This window comes from Echiichthys vipera (assembly GCF_963691815.1).
Source record: "Echiichthys vipera genome assembly, chromosome: 15".
NCBI lineage: Eukaryota > Metazoa > Chordata > Actinopteri > Perciformes > Trachinidae > Echiichthys > Echiichthys vipera.
In genome coordinates, this window is record NC_139840.1 from 6,393,375 (window position 1) to 6,412,909 (window position 19,535).

A 19,535-nucleotide genomic window follows, 5' to 3' on the forward strand; every position below is an offset into this window, starting at 1 on the left:
AAGTCAAACCAAGCAGAGCCAAGCCTGCCCATGTGTATGGAAAAACACCATAGTGGTTACTCATAGAACCCAATTTCATTAAGATATCTTGAGGTCAGAGGTCAAAGGACCTCTTTCCCTCACCAAAGTTTTGTCTAACTTAATATAATTTACCCCCCTCCCTGACAAGCTAGCATGTTATGGTACCAGTGGATTCCTTAGTGTCTTATCCCACATGATAACAGTATCTTTACTAGCTTTGAACAGAACCCACCTCAGCCTCTTAAAGACAGTATGTCAGCCAGACCCTCCATTGGATCATTAAGGGGTTCAAATTTAAGCTTGCAGACTCTTTATGGTTGTATCGGTGAGATACTTCTGTACTCGTGTTATGACGTAATGATCCTTTATAACATTTAACCTCCCAACTGGGAGGTCACACTAAAGGGGAGGAGGGTGGGGTATTAGATGAAGTAATCAGAACTTTTATTAAAAGAGCACTGTGACAAAATATTATTTAACATTCTTTATAATGCACGTCAATAATCATGTGAAGACCAATACATAACCAATCTTGAGGTATTTAATTATAATAATGTCAGATCGACACATTTTCTCACCAGTATGCATACTTTATCCCTTTTTGGAGAACGTTTTGTCTGCCTGTCTTTAAAAAACACTCACCTACACCAATTGAAATAGATTAATTCCTGACTTATCAGTATTCGTGGCTCACTCAGGACTAGAGGTGTGCTTTAATAAGAGTCAATTAGAGCAGAGTCTCATTGGGGAAATTTGATCTGTGGTCTGGCCTGGAAATGTTCTTTAACATTTTTATTTATTTAACTATTGTTTAATCAGACAGGTTAACTAAGAGCAACTTTTTTGTAAGGCTGAAGTGGATCTTTACAATGAATAATACATCTTGATAAATTAGTATTCAGTCATATTTTGAATGTATTGTGATTATTAATGTTGAATAAGGAACTGAAAGGATTATTTGACCTACACTCTTCAATATTTAACCACAGCGGGACTGAATTTGCATCTTTCGGTTGAATTCTTCTGGTATTGCAGAAAATTTCTGGGCCTTTTGAAGTGCCTCTGAACCTCCATCCAGCAAATGTCAGGTCAAACAAATGTTCAAACACTTACACAGATCTGTTTGAATTGCAGTTTTCACCTCCTTTCTTGTAGGTTTCCCTCCCGCTGTGATCGACGCAGGAAAGGGGATGAGCACCGAGAGCAGGCGGGCCTGGATCGAAGAGAAGAGTCTCATTCTCAAACAGACTTACTGGTAACTGAAGCCTAAACAAACCCACTCATTTCACTGTGCAGTCTCTCCTCTGTGCCACCACAATGCCTTATCCCCTTTAAGCCCCGTCCCTCACTCTCCCTGTCTCATTCTGCTCACTTCTACTTTGGACGACATTGATTTTTTATTTTCTTTTTTTCTATCTCTCCCCAAACCCCCTGCTTCTTCTCCCACTCACTCCCCACGCTCTCCCGGCCAGCGAGATGCCCAATTACGACGTCCTCATTCCTGTTCTGCTAAAAGAAGGCATAGATGAGCTGCCCAATCACTGCAAGCTCACTCCAGGTACGCAACAAATCAGGAAGCAGAAAGAGCCAAAACAGGGACTATTGGGTCTTTATTGATCCGTTCAGGGGGGTAAGTCAGTTATTTTAGTAGAGTCATTTATCACAGAAAGATAAAAGATACCACTAAACTAAGGATTAGTTCCCAATTACACTGTTGTCAAGCTATTTGTGATAAGGAACCTTGGCACCAAAATTAATACCAGCCACCATCTGAACTTCTAAATTGAGAAACTAAATTGGCAGTTGTTGGTCAGTTGGACAAATCTATCAGCTATTCTGGCAGGTAAACAATCGTTATTTAGAGGGCGGATCTGTTCTAAAATGTGAAATAGTTAAAAGGAGCTGGTGAATTGTTGGACAGCAGCAGCCAGTCTGGACAAAATACTTCCGTCCTGTCATATCTGGCTCTGTAAGCTCTAATTAAAAGAATTTGTTTGGTATATTTCTTTGCTGTTTTTGAAGCTTAACTTAGCAGCGCAGCCCCAGGGGATTTGAGTCAGAGAACTTTCATATTAGGGCCAAATGAGAATGCAAACAAACCAATTTCAACTGCGGTTTTGTCACAGAAATGGTTGTGGGTGTGATGCCGATGTGGGCACGGGCCATTGGAGAAAATTTCACAGCTTCTGGGTATTTTTTTTTTTTTTTTGGAAAGCTGATCTGAAATCTGCCTCGATCTCATAACCAGGAGCCCTGTTTGCTAGAGCCATGCCCCTCCACCTCTACCTAAAAGTTGTACATAAAGAAACTGCACAATTACTTATTCCAACTACTTAGAATTCATGGAAAATGTATGACTTATTTTTAATTGGTTGCTTTGGTTCCCTGCTGTTTTTTCGCACTTTACTTTCTTTAATTGTCACCCCACCTTCCTTCTGCCAGGTGTACCGCTTAGACCCATGTTGGCTCACCCCACCAAGGGTGTCGGTGAAGTGATGAAGAGGTTCGATGAGGCGGCGTTCACCTGCGAGTACAAATATGACGGAGAGCGCGCACAGGTGTGTTTGTGTTGGTGTGCACGTAGGTGGCAAAGTAACAGAGTGACAAAGTGCAACTGTTCTGTTTTTCTTGCGTTTGGCACCCAACATATGCCTGATGAAATTTGTATGCATATACCTTTCGGCTGTGTTCTTTGAGTATGAGGTATTGCTGTTCTGCAACTTCTGCTGCTTGTTCACTTAGCTATACTTACATGCATGGTGTTTTGGTTGTGTGTGTGTGTGTGTGTGTGTGGTGTGTGTATTCTTTTAAGATAAACAATTGTGCTGCCTTTGCTCTGGGCCTGAAGGCAGAGAAAGCTACTTCTGCCATTATGGACCAGGGAGGGGGAGGTGAGGAAACAGGCTAGAGATGGTGAAGGCGAGACATATATGAGGGAGAGGGAACACGAAGACAGTGAAGGAGACAGCAGTGGGGCTTAGGAAATTTCAAGGGAGACATAAAGAGACACAGCAAGAGAGAGACTGTAATGTAAACCCCTCCAGCTGTATTGTTAATTTTGGACAGTCATGCCAATAAAGTGCCTTTGAACTGAGTTGAATTGCGAAGAAGAGAGATGAGCAGTGAGAGAGGAACAGAAACAGAGAGGGAGGATGGAGACAGAGCGAGCGAACCTCATGACGTCCTCCTCTTCACCCTCTCTTTCCTTCTCTCTCTAGTCTCACTGCAGTGGACGTTACCTCCAACAGCCAGCAGAGGGACTCTTGATACACCACTTAGTTGAACACTCCCCTGTGTGTGTTTGTGTCTGTGTGAATGTGCCCAGCCATAAGAACGTATATACCTGCGTGTGTGTGGCATTCGATGAATCCAAATAACTATGTATTCATGGAAGTGTGTGTCCCATCTAATCAGTCAAGTAAGTGATTGTGTGTGTATTTGTATTTTCTGTCTATTTATCAGAGGCAGTCTTCATTGATCAATAGATATCCAGTCATCCATCAGTATTTCTTCATATCGTTAGCGACTTGGCTACTACTAGCGGCCCACTGTCCAAAGCAAGCAACAACTTTAAGAATCCCACTTTGAACCAGAAACCTGACCTCGGTGCTATGATAAAGGCAAAGTAAAACACCCAGTAGTATTAATGAGTAAGGGCAGGTTTTCTTACTTGATCTATATTAGTAAAGAGAGTAGTTTTTATTGCTAGTCCTCCATCCGCAGGGCTCAGTTTTGACATTAGAGTTTCCACAGTTACTTCGGTTGCTCACAATATATTGGAGGCACATTGGCGAGTCTCCCCTTGCATATTTTAGAGAACGGGGCAGCGTAGTAAACATCTGGGTCAGCGGACTTTGCACGTACTCCTGTTCTCACAGGGGGTAAAGTGAACCGCTGTACTCTGCCAATGTGGAGGCTTCTCGTGAAAACCCAGCGTGAGGAACGCCTTCTGTAATGCTGAATTTATACTTTTCTCACCATACTGTGAAAAGTTGTGACTTTCACCATTTTGACATTTTATGGATAGAAAGATAATTAACAGATTGTCACTTGCAGTCCGAAGCCCCTTTCACACATGCAGATCGTTTCCAGTAAGTGAGAATGGATCTGACATGGTAAATCTCCTGATGTGTGCTGCATGTGTGAAAGAGAAACTCTGGATCTTCTGACACTGTCCTGGGTTCATATGTGAAAATGGCAGTGGTTGAACAAGTTCTCAGATCTTGTACTTAAAGGTTGAATATGGAGAATGAGCAGAAAACTGCCATCTAGGCTCTCAAGGTCGTAGTCTCAACAACAAAAAATAATTCCAGCAGTCGGGTTGCCAGGTTTGTTGCCGAGTGTGTAAAGCGATCAGCCTGCGCCATATCAAAGGATGAATCATACAGGGTAGAGACTAATTTTGACTAATCAATTAATTTTGCATTTAACAGTATTTAATGTTAGCCAGTTTTCAACTGGAAGTCTTTCTTTGAGTGCTGTGTAATATATTAGCTCGTTAGCTCTCAACTCAAAATGATTCCTTGGTTCTGTAGCCTAACGACAGACAACCCGGCAACCTGCAATGCCGGCCGCTATTGGCTGGTACAGTGTAAACAGGACGTGACAGAAAGTCATCGTCAAACCTGTCAAAAATATTTTAAAATATTAATTCAGACAAGTAATACTTTCATTCTGTAGTTCCAGTATTTAAAAGAAAAATAAAGCTTTTTATAAAGAGAGAGAATAAAACACTTGAACTTGCCTTTTTGCAGAGTATTGCAATATCCGTTTCTGTGGCGATATTCCCGGGGTATATGTGGATAGACCGCCATGTTAGTGACGCTGCTGACAGCGGTTGGTCTGCTGACAGCGGTTGGTCTGCTGACAGAGCTTGTCACTGCCCGTTATGCTGCATTCATTTGTAACCGGAAATCGGGAACTTCCAACTCCTGAGTCAGGCTTGAAGTAAGGGCTGAAGTATAACGCGACAAAATGGAGAGCTCTGAAAGAACAGGCTCACCTGCGGTTACATCTAACCGCCAAAGAGGCCTCTAGAAACAACATATCTCAAATCTTATGGATTATGACTTAAAGTAAAAGTAGCAATGCTCCATCAGAAATCAAAGTATGCATTCAAATATTTACATATGTAAATTGTACAAAAGTATTAACATACTTAAAGTAACAAAAATAAAGTATTCTTTATACCCATTTCAAAATAATGTATTTTTGTTTTATAAATATTAATACATAAATGCAAAGTAAAACTTCTTTGTCTGCTGGGTAGCTTGTGAATGTGTGCCTTAATCTATGATAATACATCATAATTAATGTTTGAGTAGTATTGTGTATTATTCTTCAAAGTAACCAGTAACTAAGGTTATGACATAAATTTGAAGTAAAAAGTATAGTAAATACTTCCCTCAGAGATGTACCCACCCATGTGTGTGATCAGTAAACCAGAGCCATTTAATAAAAGCTCCCCCTGTTGTTGCTGACAGGTGGTTCAGTGAAGTCCTTACCTGTTCACCTCATGTACGTCGTGAAAGAGAGCTTCTAATGCTCCAAGTAGCAGTAAGACTTTATGACCTTATGATCATTTGATGTGACACAATGGCCATCTCAAAGGAAAAAAACGTTAATTAGTCTGATCAGCATATTGTGTACTGGCAGTTCTTCCTTCCCTACATGCATTATTCACACTGTCATTTATCAGACCTTATCATCTAATCTGAGCTTGCACTCGTAATAACAATTCATAATATGAGCAGTTTAAAAGAATCTATCTATATTTTTTTTAGATTTTGTCTATTTTATTTATGGCATGGTGTTTATTTTTATTTCCCTCTCAACAGATTCACATTCTGGAGAGTGGTGAGGTTCGGATATTCAGCCGCAACCAAGAAGACAACACCAGCAAATACCCCGATATCATCTCTCGCATTCCCAAGGTAAAACGCTTGAACACACAGTGCTGCGGCTGATCCCTGCGGGAGAGAGGAGAGTCGGTCCGGGCTTTGATTGTCAAATGAGAGCTTTTACAGCAAGCGCATACAATTATCTTGCTCAATGTGCCTTTTTATTTTGCCTGTTTTTCCTCAACCTGTCTCTCATCTGTCTGGTTTCCACGTGCCCACTCCTCCTCTCTGACTGTGTCTCAATTTGAAACACCTCAGAGTTGAATCCGATCATTGCTGGTCTTTACCCTTACCTTTTCCTCTTGCCTCTTACCACTGGTTATTAAGTTCTTTTTTTGTGTCCACTAAGGATGGAAATTTGAAACGAACTCGTCAGGAAACTCTAGATGGCAAAACCCCGGTAGTTTATTTAGAGCTGTGGCTATGTTCGCCAAACCAACAAGCTTGCCCACAGTCTGCTTGTTTGGGGAGAGAGAAGAAGAGATCGCCAACACCTGAAGGTTATCTTGAGCGCGCTGACTTCTTGAGCGCGCTGACTTCTTTAGCGCGTGTCGAGTGTGTTTTTCCGCTTAAACCATGAACTGCAAAGACGTATAAAATCAAGAAGCTCTCCCTCGTTGCTGATTTTGTCATTTCTGCCACAGGTGAGACTTTAAAGAAGTTTGGGAATGGGGTACGTTTAAAATTGGGTAAAGATGAGAAGAAAAATGTGCGGTCGGCAACTACAGGTTATAGCAAAGCAGCCAAATGTGCAACTAGTTGATAAGGGCTTGTTTTTTTTATGGGCCCAGTATAGCCTGCTTTCATCATGCCACTGTGGCTTTACAGCAGGGGATAACGCACTGACCCATGCTGTTTTGGTCCTGCTTGTAATCAGGGCCACAGGGAGCCTACCGGTAACGGCAAAAACCAAGCGATGTCTTACATTAAACTGATTGGCTCAACTCGTGCAGCTGTACTGGCGACTAGAGAGAATGTGGGTTAGTGAGTTTAGTTTAATTTTCCTCTTCCTTTTTGTATTATACATAGATATTCTTATTTTTTGGTTTAGCAGTTGCCTCTGTAGCACTGTCAGAACTGTATTAATTTACAGATACGGCAAACCAAACATTTCCTGCTTCACATTAAATGCTTTCCAGGTACTGTTCACAGGTACCTGGATATTGGGTACTGGTACCCAACGATACTAGAACTATTTAACTAGTACATTTTCTTATCTTTTTACACGACACAAAATAAAACTCATCCCTCCTTCTTTTAAAATCCATCCTTTCAACCTCCAGCCTCTCAGCCAGTCAGACTGCTCTCCTGGGCGAGTGTGTATGTGTGACACAAGGTGTGTGTTTGGATCCGAAGGGTAGCAGGAAACAGGGAGTCTGGGGAGTGAAATAAGCGACAAAGCAAGTTTATACGCGGCTACTAGTGTCCGTACATCAAGCCTTGTTCACTTTAATGCACACTACCCCACCTCTTACCTGAGTCATCAGCTGTTCTATCCACCCGAAGGACAAAGCGTCTTGTTAGCTCAATGATGCTGATGAGCCATGTTTCAGTGAAAATCATGATGTTGCAGACCATAATCATTTGAGTGGTGATCTGCAGCTGTTGTTAGCTGTTGTCTTGGCGAGGGATAACTGATAGTGTTCACAGGATTGCATGATCCAATGTCCAAAGGTTCCTTTCAGTTGTGTAATGTATATATGCAAGACTGTTCTGAGTGAACAGACTTGAAACAGATAACTACACATTTGCAGAATTGTTTTCATTTAACAGTGGTTAAAGGCCCATGTGTTTTCATGCTGGTTTGAATAAATACTATTTTGTTAAATTTAACTTTTTTGCGATTTTCCCCTTTTGCACGCAAAATACTGACTAATGAAGATAAGCAAGAATGTTTCAAAGCAATTCTTACCTTTCTGGCATTTTTACACCTTTCTTTTGTTATGTTGAATTGGCAAGAATATGGCACACTCAAATATAAAAGAAATCCACCAGTTGTTAAATCATTTTATTCGGACTGAATAAAAAATTTCCAGCGATGGCGGAGGCTAATGCAGCTTCATCCAGCGCTAAAAAGAGATGAGATGGTCGCAGACTCTGGTAGCCTCAGGGTTGAGGGAACTGCAGCACTTGTGTCTGAATCTGACTTTTGTGGCGTCACTCACTCATTCATCTTCAACCGCTTTTCTGGGGTCAGAGTGGCATCCTTACTAGATTATCCTGAACCACCTCAACTGGCTCCTTTCAACGCTAAGGAGCAGCGGCTCTACTCCGAGTTCCTCACGAATGGCTGAACTTCTCCCCCTCTCTCTAAGGGAGACTCCAGCCCCCCTCCTGAGAAAACCCATTTCGGCCTCCTGTACCCTCGTCCTCGTTCTTTCGGTCATGACCCAGCTTTCATGACCATAGGTGAGGGTAGGAACGAAGATTGACCCGTAGATCCAGAGCTTTGCCCTCCAGCTCAGCTCTCTTTTCGTCACGACCGTGCGGTAGAGTGGCTGCAACACCGCCCCCGCTGCTCCGATTCTCCGGCCAAACTCACGCTCCATCGTTGTGGCGTGTTGTTCCCAATCACTCTCCCACACCCCGGATCTCGTCATTTCAAATAACATCTGCCCGCTCAAGTTTCTCTGTCTGACTTTCTTCTCATTCTTTTTTTTCTTTTCTTTTAAGAACTTTAAAAGCTACATGGCTCTTTGTCTCTCACTATCACCTTTGCCCTCTTTGTCCACTTATCTCTTTCTCATGTCTGTCTGCCTTATCATCTGTCTCTCCTTTCTTCATTACTTCTTGATAACACCTCTCTTCTCACTCTTGTCGTGTTCATTCCTGTCTCTCTCTTTCTCTCATCTGTTTTCAGCACTTTGATACAGCCTGTCTGTAATATTTTCTTTTTTGGTTTGTGTCTCTGCTTACTTTCCCTGTCACCACAGCTTGCACCCTTTACACTCCTTAAATATTCGCTCACCTGTCTCTCACCTTTTTTTTGCTTTCACCTCTTCACCGGTCTCACCATCTCTTTTTCCACCCCCCCCCCCCCCTCCCTTTTAAATTATTTTTCTTCACTTTTTTCCTCTCTCTTGCTCCTCTTCATTTTCACTCTTGACACCCCTTAAAGTGAAATTCCGGTGATAAATCATCCCAGGCTCTTTTTAGGCAAATACACTGATCAAATAAGCCATTGAGACAATTTTTCCCGTGAACGGAGAAATCCGGGACAGCTGTTACAGCCAAATGTGGTACCAATTAGCTTGGAGCGGTGAGTTGAACTCATTCAAACGTTGTTTTTTTTAACCACTAACACAAATAACACAAAACCTCTGCAATAGCATGATAAGAGTCCTAACACATTAACCAAAGCATCAACATTTTAGTTGGTGACATCGGAGTTCATTAAAAGAGTGTTTTGAAAGACTTACCAATTCGACCGGTAGTAGCTTGTTTCATAGTAAAGTCCATTCAAGTCGATTACAAATGCAATCCAAAAGGAAGGAGCCCATTGATGATTTCATCCAGCAAAACACGTAAACGTTGTGGTTTGTGGCAGTTTGGTGATATAGCTTTACCTCCAGTCTATCTGTAGCCAACTGCTGCACCTGGGTCAGAAGCTCTCCTAAGAATTAGGAAGTTGTCCTTTTTGAAATGTTTGCTGCAGACGCGATAATCCCTCTGCCTAAGTGTCTCGATCAGCGTCTCACTGTCCAGATTCGAAACAATAAGCCACTGGTTTATCAGAGCACGGTCATCGTACCACAATGGCAGCCTATGAAAAGTTTCTGGGTTGTAAGCTTTCATTTTTGTTTCGCAGCTGAGAAAGATACAAACACGAACCATTCTGTCTCTGTTCACTTCAAGTTGCAGGCTAGTCGTCTTTACCTGTGCGTCTTCCAACACCACACGCCCCCTAACCCTTGAGATCTGCGTAATGTTTGGGTGCTGCAGGGAAAGCTGTGTGGGGCTTTTCCAAACCTTTTACCATCTATTATTAACTTATATTTCACCTAACTGTCACAAACCACAATGTTTACGTGTTTTGATGGAGTGAATCATCAATGGGCTCCTTCCTTTTCGATTGCATTTGTAATCGACTTGAATTGACTTTACTATGAGACAAGTTGCTACCGGTCGAGTTGGTAAGTCTTTCAAAACACTCTTTTAATAAACTCTGATGTCACTAACTACGTTGTCGGTGCTTTGGTTAATGTGTAAGGACTCTCACCATGCTACTGTAGAGTTTTTGTGTTATTTGCAGCAGTGCTATTGGTTTAAAGACTACAACAAGGACTGTTAGTGTACGGCTTTGACAGGCTTTGATTATCTTCTGATGATGGAGAAGTTTCCATTATCCTGTCATGTTTTCATGTGTAGCTACCGCTGCAGGTCAACAACCAGGGAAAAGTTTAGGTGTACTGTTTGTGCATGACACAAGAAAAATGTGGGGGTTTTAATCAATTGCTTCATTTCATTTGAGCTTGAAACTGTTTTCTTGTTTGTGTAATGTGCGACCCTTAATTTAATTCCATTGTGCTATGAAAATATCCATCTTCATTGTTTTAAATGAGACTTTCATCAAATAAATCGATTGCTAGTTATAAATAGGGCAGACAATTGATTAAAGACATTAACATTTGAATCGTTGGTTCTGGTATTATGTTGTCACGGCTGCGTCTGTGTGTGTTTACATATTATCATAAACACACCACATGAACAATGTCTGCATGAACACATATTCGCTGCGTAGAGGAGATGGTCTGATTAGACTTTTCCAGCACCTTGCTGCATTATTTTGCATATTAATGAGGGGAAACTCATTTTCCCGAAGCTTACTGCTTTTAATTATGAATACATTAATGCATTTATATTAATACAAATACATTAATTAATGTTTCCCTTAGCCTAATGACCTTATGAGTATAACTGCTTCTGTCTCTGATATATTTGACTGTTTCCAAACAACCTGTTACCTCCAACATGTCTCTCGCTCTTAACTCTGATTGGCTTTCTCTGATCACCTTTGAGACATCATTCACTGATCGGCTCTCAATCTGGTTCAAGTTGAACACTTAAAGCATCCTGGTGGCCCCAAATCGACCAAGAGATTAACACCCCTAAGCTTCACAAACAGGATTTTGTTTCTCAGATAATTAGCAGCCACCATCTGATCTTGAAAATCAGCAGTGATGGTCAATATAATTTGACCGTAGCTGGTTTCTCCACGGCCAATACCCTATCCGTTTTTTTTCCTGAACAGGGAAATATTTATAAACTGCCAAAGCCTTTTAATTAATACAGGAGCTGGAGAAATAACAACAACGAATCCGAAACAAACTGCAAAACATCTCTGGTGAAACATTTGCCTTTTGGCACAGCATGGGCATCAGACCAAAAGAGGGGGTGTGTTCAACACTTTGGTAACTGGCTGAGTAGCAGAGACGGCAGCAGCAGACATGGCTACTCAACAGTAACGCTACATGTTGTGTGGGGGGAAAAAAGTTAATGTGCTGACTTCCAAAGCATTTGGCAACAAATGGAGGGCAGCTGCAGGTCCTGAGACAGCCTGAACATGCCTTCGGTTTGATTGCCTGTATTCATGCTTTTCAAAAGCTCCAAGTTAATTCTTGTTCTGAATATAAATGTCCAAGTTTGTAGTACTTTTCTTCGGTGTGAGTTCCTGACAATCCCTCTGATTGCTACAGCAGATTTGCTTTTATGCAGATTGGCAAATAACATCATTTTGCTTTATTTTTCCCTATCCTGAAAAGCCCTCTTCATCTGTCTACAGAATACTATCTCTCATCTCTTTGTCAATTTATACTTCCCTTATGCTACATCTTCATTATTTCTTCAAAAGGTGAAGAAGGACTCTGTGGTGTCCTGCGTCCTGGACTCAGAGGCGGTGGCCTGGGATCGTGAGAAGAAACAGATTCAGCCCTTCCAGGTCCTCACCACCCGTAAGAGAAAGGTATGGACGGGTATATTAGTGGACAATGTCATGAGATGGGACAAGGATGAATGAAATGCTCAGGGAGTTAAAAAGGTAGAAAGTAAGAGGTGACACGAGAAGAAAAAAATGAAGTGAAAAGGTTAAAGGGAGAAAACAAGACAGAGATAAAGAGCAGAAGGAAGCGGAGAGGTGGATAATGGAGTGGAATGATCCGCAGACGGAGGGAGATGGACGGAGAGAGAGCGGACAGAAAGAGGGGGAGATTGATAAGAAGGAGACAGGAGTCAAATGGATCGAGGAGAGAGACAAGAGGGAGCTGGGAGATTGCAAATGTCAGCAAGGTGTTTTTTTTTTTTTTTTTCCAGTTTTGATCAGAATAACGGCCTCTTTCCACTACACCAATCACATTAGACCTTGCTCAGTGTGCAGGATGATATCCATGAAAATTAGGAAAGGGAAAGCGATAGCGCCAGTATGGAGAAGATGATGAGGAAAATGATTATCCTGATGATTTTTTGCTAGATACTATTACAGTCACTGCGACAATCATAATTATTTGTAATGATGGTTTGATGCACCAACTGATTGTACTGCCCTTCCGGCGCTTTGTAACATCTCCACTGTTTTACAACCGACAGCTTTCTTGTTGTAATGAAATATCTCAAATGAAACCTCATATGGACTAATTAAACATCATTAATTGGCTGAGGGAAAAGTAATGATGGAGAGGAAAAGGAGAAGGGGGATAAATTAGGAGAGAAATCTTTCAGGTTTCCAGACTGATTGCATCGCTTTAGCGCTCCTCACTGGTCATAGGAGGTTTGAAATGTCATCAAACTCTGAAGGTGTTTTCCTAAAGAAGAACATAAAAAGCTGGTTGGGTAGCCTAATTATAACTTAAGTGTTTACTAAATGGAGATTTGCACCTCATTAGGTACAAACAAGGTGCTCCACAAAACCAATTTCTCACATAAGGATTAGTTGTCCAGGTATGACGGTCCGATTCTAAAGGATTCTTGTTCGATAAGTGGATTGGATACTGAATTTAAATTCAGTAAAAAAAAGCTATCAAACCCCCAAACTCTTGTTATGCTACAGCTCGTTATGCTGAAGCGACCGCATTTGATTTTAAAAGCTTTAAAAATGTTTCTGAGCAACTGATTTACACGTTTTTACTAGCTAAAACATTTCTTAAAGGTGCCCTGAGGTGTTTTCTTGTCAACCAAAGATTCTGTTTATGTTGAGCTTTACTGTGTCCTTGAGGCTTAACAATTGTGTGTGGTGCATTTCCTTATATAATATAATATTATCAATATTATAAAACCTTAGCAAACATGTTTTTTTCTTCATTTTGCATTAATAACATCCATATTCATATGCTAGCAGTCGTCTTCCTACTGCCTTTGTTGTTTTAATGGTACGACCTGATTTAGTCAATCGCTTGGTTGAAACTTGGATGAAGGACTTCACGGATGAACATGGATTTGCGACTAGCTGGTGCAACCCAATCTTGGACTTCAACATCGCTCCGGTGTAGTGATGGAAAAGTCATGGAATTTTACATCAGGGCCACAGGGGAAACTCTGTAATAAGGCAGAGTGGAGAGTCTAAAGACTGACAGGAGTAAACCAGCGTGGAATAAAAAAGGATGAGGTGCAAGAGAGGTTAGAGGAGGAGATGGAGAAGCAGAAGAGGTCAGTGAAGGAAGTCAAAGAGCAGGAGAAATATGCTGGGAGAGGAGGATGAATGAATCGAGGAGGTGCGATGTTGGTAGAAATTACAGGGGGGACTTAATAGGCGGGGCGGTAGACTTTCAAAATGAATGGGAAGGAAATCAAAGAGCTCTTTGTAACAAGCCCCAAGGTTGGAGGTAGCAATTTGTGAATAAGATGCATCTATTTGCATTTTTTTGTCAAGGGGAAAAAGTATTCAAATTGTGTGTGTTGATGCCTCCCTGCAGGACGTGGATGCCTCAGAGATCAAAGTCCAAGTGTGTGTGTACGCCTTTGACCTCCTCTATCTCAACGGCGAGGTAAGACCTGGTGCTGAGGAGAAAAATATTACCCCGACATCTCTCTCAGCACTCGTGCTGTCGTTTTAAAACCCACGTGTCTGTGTGTGTGTTTATTGTTTGTGAGCGTCGCTGCACGCTCGGGGGCCCCGCTGAGATGTCAACAACGTCCCTGAATGCCAATGATGGTGCTACTGGAGGCCGTAACTAGATAATGATTGTAGCGCTTATTGTAATTCCAGCGGAGGGTGTGTGTGTGTGTGTGTGTGTATATATAACTGTCTGAGGCCGCCTCTGAGTCTGTATGAGAGAAAGGCTCGGTGCCTTTTTGAGACTGTCAGATGGTGTGTGTGTGTGGGTTGGTGTCTGTGTGCACGTGTCTTGTGGGTGGTAATTGTGACTGCATGTGGGATTGTATGATTCCAACCAAATCATACACAGTTTTTAAGCCAATTTCTTAAAAGTCAGCCGAAGAAAATGCTAATCAGCGAGTGTTTCCATCAGCCAATGCTATGTGAATATTCCCAAGTGGACGGACACAAAATTACAGAATTACAAGAGCACCAGTGACTCTTAAACTGTGCCGTTTCATTGCTGCTTCCCACCTAATGTGGCATTTATGTAAATTTTTTGAATTAATTCCTCTCTGTACTTTCCCTTTTGTTGCAGTTGACCTTTTTTATTCATTCTTTTATTTGTGAATGGTTATCTCTCTATTCCATAAAATGTGACTGTCCCATTTCCTGTGTCCTGCACTTCTTATCACTGCTAACTTTAGTGTTGCATTGTGGGAAGGCAGTCGGTTGCTAGCAGGACCAAAGTTTCCACTGAGGACCCCAAGTTCCACTACTATTGGGAATTAAACGTTAAAAACACCAGAGAAGGAGTTAGAATTCTACAATTAAGCTCTTGCTCATTATATTGTTGTTTTATTTTTAAGCAATAACCCAAAAAATCTTCATTCAAATAAATGTCTCTTAATTTATTATCTGTTGCCAAATAAGGAACACTGTGTGACATGTTGACCTACGTTACAGGGGGTTTTGCGGCAGTGCGGGTAAAGCTGGAACAGCTTGACCATTAAAGGAAACACAACAGCAGCGTATAAAGCACCTTTTGTTTTTAATAATGCAACATCTAGATGTGCTTCACTGTGGACAAACCACTGTCCCATTTACCAGCGTTGACTCTTTAGCAGCTGGCAATATTTCCCTCAGTAGCTGGTAGAGACCAAAAAGAGCTAAAAGAAGAATGAATAGACTTCTGCCTATGTCCAGAAATCCATTAGTGCAGTTTTAAATACTTACGTTATTCTAATCAGATGTACTCAAAGGTCTGGGTTCACTGGAGGATTTTGGGATCATGACGTCATCATCTCTAAAATCTTAGCTCCAAATCAATAGAGACAAAGAACAAGAGGAAACACGCCCTGTGACATCATTATCAACCAAGAGGGTTTCTCCTTTTTATAGACATGTTGGTGCGTTGCCATATTTTTTCCCCAGGCGTTGGACATGTTTTGATTTTGAATAAGTCTAGAAGAATTGAGATTTGTTGTTTCTAGCAGCCGTTTTGGCGGTAAGATGTAATTGCAGGAGCGCCTCTGGGATCTCATCTCCCACAGTTCCTTACAAAACCGAACTGTGTCGACTGTATGGCGGCAGTAAACTGGCAGCGCTCACCAGCACGATGCGCCGTGATGCCTTCACATGCACAGCACTGATAGAATGTCCGAAGGGAGAAGGGGAACAACGTAAGAACTGTCGGCACATTTTATTTTAGCACTGCAAAGTCGACACTCAGATCCTATTTTTCAGCAAAGCGGCAAATGCAGGTGCTTTTATGAGTGGGTACTTTGATCAAACACCATTGCTTTAACTCACTCTTTGATAGATAGGAACTGAACAGACAATTAGCTCGATGAAAATCCTACGGATTATAACTTTAATGAACAATTTCAAAATGCCCCAAAACCTGCTGCAGTGGTTGGAAACCGAAGTGATTGTGTGCAACTAAGACTGTGTGTTGGGTTGGTTTGAGAATGTATGTGTGTGGTTGTGCGTGTTGGTGTTTGTATGTGTCCAATGCTTTCATGACTGTATTTGTGAGTATATTCTGAGACTGTGTGTAGCTAGTTGAGATGACATTTTATCCTTGTCATTGTAGGGCTTCAAGCAAGGAAATGCTTGTAATGATGCCGTGTGTGTGTGTGTGTGTGTGTGTGTGTGTGTAGTCCCTGGTGCGACAGCCATTGTGTCGGCGTCGGGCTCTGCTGAAGGAAAGCTTTTCTGAGGTGGAGGGAGAGTTTGTGTTCGCCAGATCCATCGACTCCGACAACACAGACGCCATCGCCGAGTTCCTGGAGCAGTCTGTCCGAGGTGTGTGTGTTACTGATTGTGTGGGTTAGACTGAGACACACTTTTGGACTTGTTTTCCTTCCTACCTTTCTGTGTGTTGTGCGCATTTTTCATATATTCTCTGGCCTTGCTTGCTACCTTTAAGTGTAAATTGTGTGTGAGGTGTCTATAGAAGTTGTCTGCTTGTTTTCTTGCCTGCTTTGTTTGGTCCGTATGGTGGTGTTATTATGTGTTATTGTGTGTTATGGTGTGTTATTGTGCCTCAGTGTGCATGTGTGTGCAGCAGAGACAGCGCCTGTGAGTTGTGTAATTGGGTCTTCTTGCCTTGTGTTTGCCTGGCTCTATATATGAGAAAGAACATAGAATGTCTTTCCCCCATGTGTGTTATGTGTGTATACAAGTTACATGCCTGTGACTTTGTCTACTGTCTCTTTGTGTTTTCAACTTGTGTGCGTGTCTCAGAAGGAGACAAAGACCTTCCACGTATCTGAAAGATAATCTGTTAATTTCCTTTCTGCACCACTAGAATCGTGTTTTGGTGTACTAATGTGTGTGTGTGTGTGTGTGTGTGTGTGTGGGCGCATGTGTAGACTCCTGCGAGGGTCTAATGGTCAAGACTCTGGAGAAGGATGCCACCTACGAAATTGCCAAGCGCTCTCACAACTGGCTCAAGGTGTGTATGAGACACAGTCGTAATGTGTTACATAATTGAAAAAAACTTTGTTTTCTTATGACACATACGCATGTGAGCACACTTCAATGCATGTCGGACTGTATAAAGGCCTTCATTTACTTCTCTGTGCATATAAAATAATATTTTCGCCATTCTTGTTCATTTAGTGCATAATACTAATAATATAAACTTTTGAATGAAAAGCAGCCTACTGTTGTCTTCTCCCTCAGCTGAAAAAGGACTACCTGGATGGGGTGGGCGACACAGTGGACCTGTGTGTGATTGGTGCCTACTTGGGAAAAGGCAAGAGGACGGGCACCTACGGGGGCTTCCTGCTGGCCTGCTACGATGACGAGAATGAGGAGTTCCAGTCTGTCTGCAAGGTGTGTGTCTGTGCATGTTTTACAAGGGTACAGGGATAGATCCGACACGTTTTGATACCATACAGAACACAGGGCTTATGGTTTATTACGCCAATGTAACTTTTGGCAAAATTTGAATAAAAACTAGCTGTGAGAGCAGAAGATCCCTTATTTATTCCTTCCTAAAAGGTCACTATGGGAATTGCCTTGGTGTGACCAACTATGGAAGATCCAATGACACAACGTCCGTCTGTGACAGCTTGTTTGTGTAACAGGGGATGTTGTTTCATCCTCTAGGACACATGCCGAATCCCCCCCTGGCCACTGAAACTAACACCCCGTTCAATCTGCATGGTTTCATGACACACTGAAGTCTGTACCCTTGTGAAATTGTGGACAGAACCCATCGGTGAACTGCGCATGCGTGTGCGGACGGGTAGTGGGCCCTTGTTGTCGCACTGCAGTGACGTCACGTCTGTTTTATTTGTGTTACTGAACATTGTGGGAGTGCTTGGTGACACTGGGTTACCCGTTGCCCCTGAGTCTCTTCCCCATAAAGATGAAGGGAGAGAAAATGAGAGACCACACCTGGAGAACTGAAACTCACCAGGGTCTCCGAACCATGAACTTGGGGGCTTTGTTGCACCTCCCTTCCCCTCCTCTACTTTGCAGGAGGTGGAGAGGGAGAAGCGAGAAGCATTAAGTCGGGCGCTTCTTCTTCAGGGGGTTACTGAAGGCTTTACAGATTGTGTCATCTGAATTATAATATATATATGCAATTATTTTAAATAGTCACAAAGCATGTAACTAATTATTCCTCTCCGGGAACCATCACCTTATCGTGGGGAGAGGTTAGTGTGTCCCTTTTGGACCTGATGGCTGTGTTGTCTGGAGCCTGGTGCTCCAGGATCATGTTCACGAGTGAGGGGACGATGGAGTGTGAGTGTGGCCGGAGAATCGGAGCAGCGCAGTCGCTCTACCGCACCGTTGTGACGAAAAGAGAGCTGAGCCGGAAGGCAAAGCTCTCGATCAACCGGTCGATCTTCGTTCCTACCCTCACCTATGGTCATGAAAGCTGGGTCAGGACCGAAAGAACGAGGCCGCTAGTGTTTTTGTTCTGTTTGCACTATTTCTTCAATAAATAAAAAATTTCCTTGAAAAATGTTTTCACAGAAGAGTGAGGTGAGGATGGATGTGCATTAAAAGTACACAACAGAAGACACCCCTCGCTGTGTAAAATGTCAGATGAAGAGCTCCTATCCTTCGTCTGTTATTGATTTTCATATTAATCTTCTTTTGCTTGGACAGCTGCAAGCTCCAGTGTTTGAGAGCCCTTCAGCTCTCAGATATTGTTCAGGGGCCTTCAGTTTTCAGATCTTTTTCAGGGAAAGAGTTTTTTACATTGGCGTAATGTTTTAAACTTTCAGCATCTCAGTTAGCTTGGCAGTTGCATCTTGTGCTTCCTTAAAGTTGTATTTGAAGCATCACCGCCCCCTTGCACAGCAACAAGAGCCAAACTCACTTTTTTCAAAGTAAGTGGCAGACATGATGTAGCACACACTCCCTGCTTCTCTCCAATGTCAGCCCCGACACAAGGGCAAAAAGCAATAATCTTGTTGTCCTTGCCATGGTAAACTTCAGGAACCCTCAGTTTCAGAGGCTCAACTATAGCTGAAAGCAGAATTTAACCCACATTTTTATTTCCCAAATGTAGTCGCTCCTGCCAGAATGTCCTTGAGCGAGGCACGAGTCCCCCGCAGATCCAGGAGCAGTGCTGTAGAGCTGCTGCTGTGAAGTTCACTCAGACACAGTTGACATAGACTCCCCTCACAGAGAATAAGAGGAATACTAATAAACCAAAAAAAGACAATTAGGTTACGGTCACTGCAACAGCTTATTTGGACTCACCCTTACTTTACCTTTTACCGCATATTGTATTCTTTTAGTTTGGGTTTCCCAGGAGTCATAAAAATCACATGGACTCACAAATGGCTCGTTCAGTTCATATTTTTCAGTTATTGGTACTGCATATTGTAAATTCCAGTCACTTGAATACATTTATTTCTGCTCTTGTTTCACTTTCTTTAATGCTATGTTGTCTCAGCATGAGTATTGGTTATCATGTCAGCACCCATCTCACTAAATGATTGTCTTGGGTAAGCCCAGTATGTTGCCTTTCAGCAGACCTTACAGCTTACTGCCTTCAGGCAGGAATGACTCTTAGCACCAGGCTTGTATGAGTGTTTGTTTCAAAGGAGAAAAAATCA

General features: G+C 42.2%; 1 protein-coding gene across 1 annotated transcript in view; it reads left to right on the forward strand.

The window, feature by feature from the left end:
• Window positions 1-19,535, forward strand: part of lig1 (ligase I, DNA, ATP-dependent) — a 56,250-nt gene that overhangs the window by 24,595 nt on the left and 12,120 nt on the right. Inside the window, exons 15-23 of the mRNA XM_083928199.1 lie at window positions 1,177-1,276; window positions 1,494-1,579; window positions 2,464-2,579; window positions 5,859-5,954; window positions 11,773-11,883; window positions 13,826-13,897; window positions 16,110-16,254; window positions 16,824-16,906; window positions 17,137-17,289. Coding sequence (XP_083784325.1) covers window positions 1,177-1,276; window positions 1,494-1,579; window positions 2,464-2,579; window positions 5,859-5,954; window positions 11,773-11,883; window positions 13,826-13,897; window positions 16,110-16,254; window positions 16,824-16,906; window positions 17,137-17,289 — 962 coding nt within the window. The remainder of the gene's footprint in view (window positions 1-1,176; window positions 1,277-1,493; window positions 1,580-2,463; window positions 2,580-5,858; window positions 5,955-11,772; window positions 11,884-13,825; window positions 13,898-16,109; window positions 16,255-16,823; window positions 16,907-17,136; window positions 17,290-19,535) is intronic.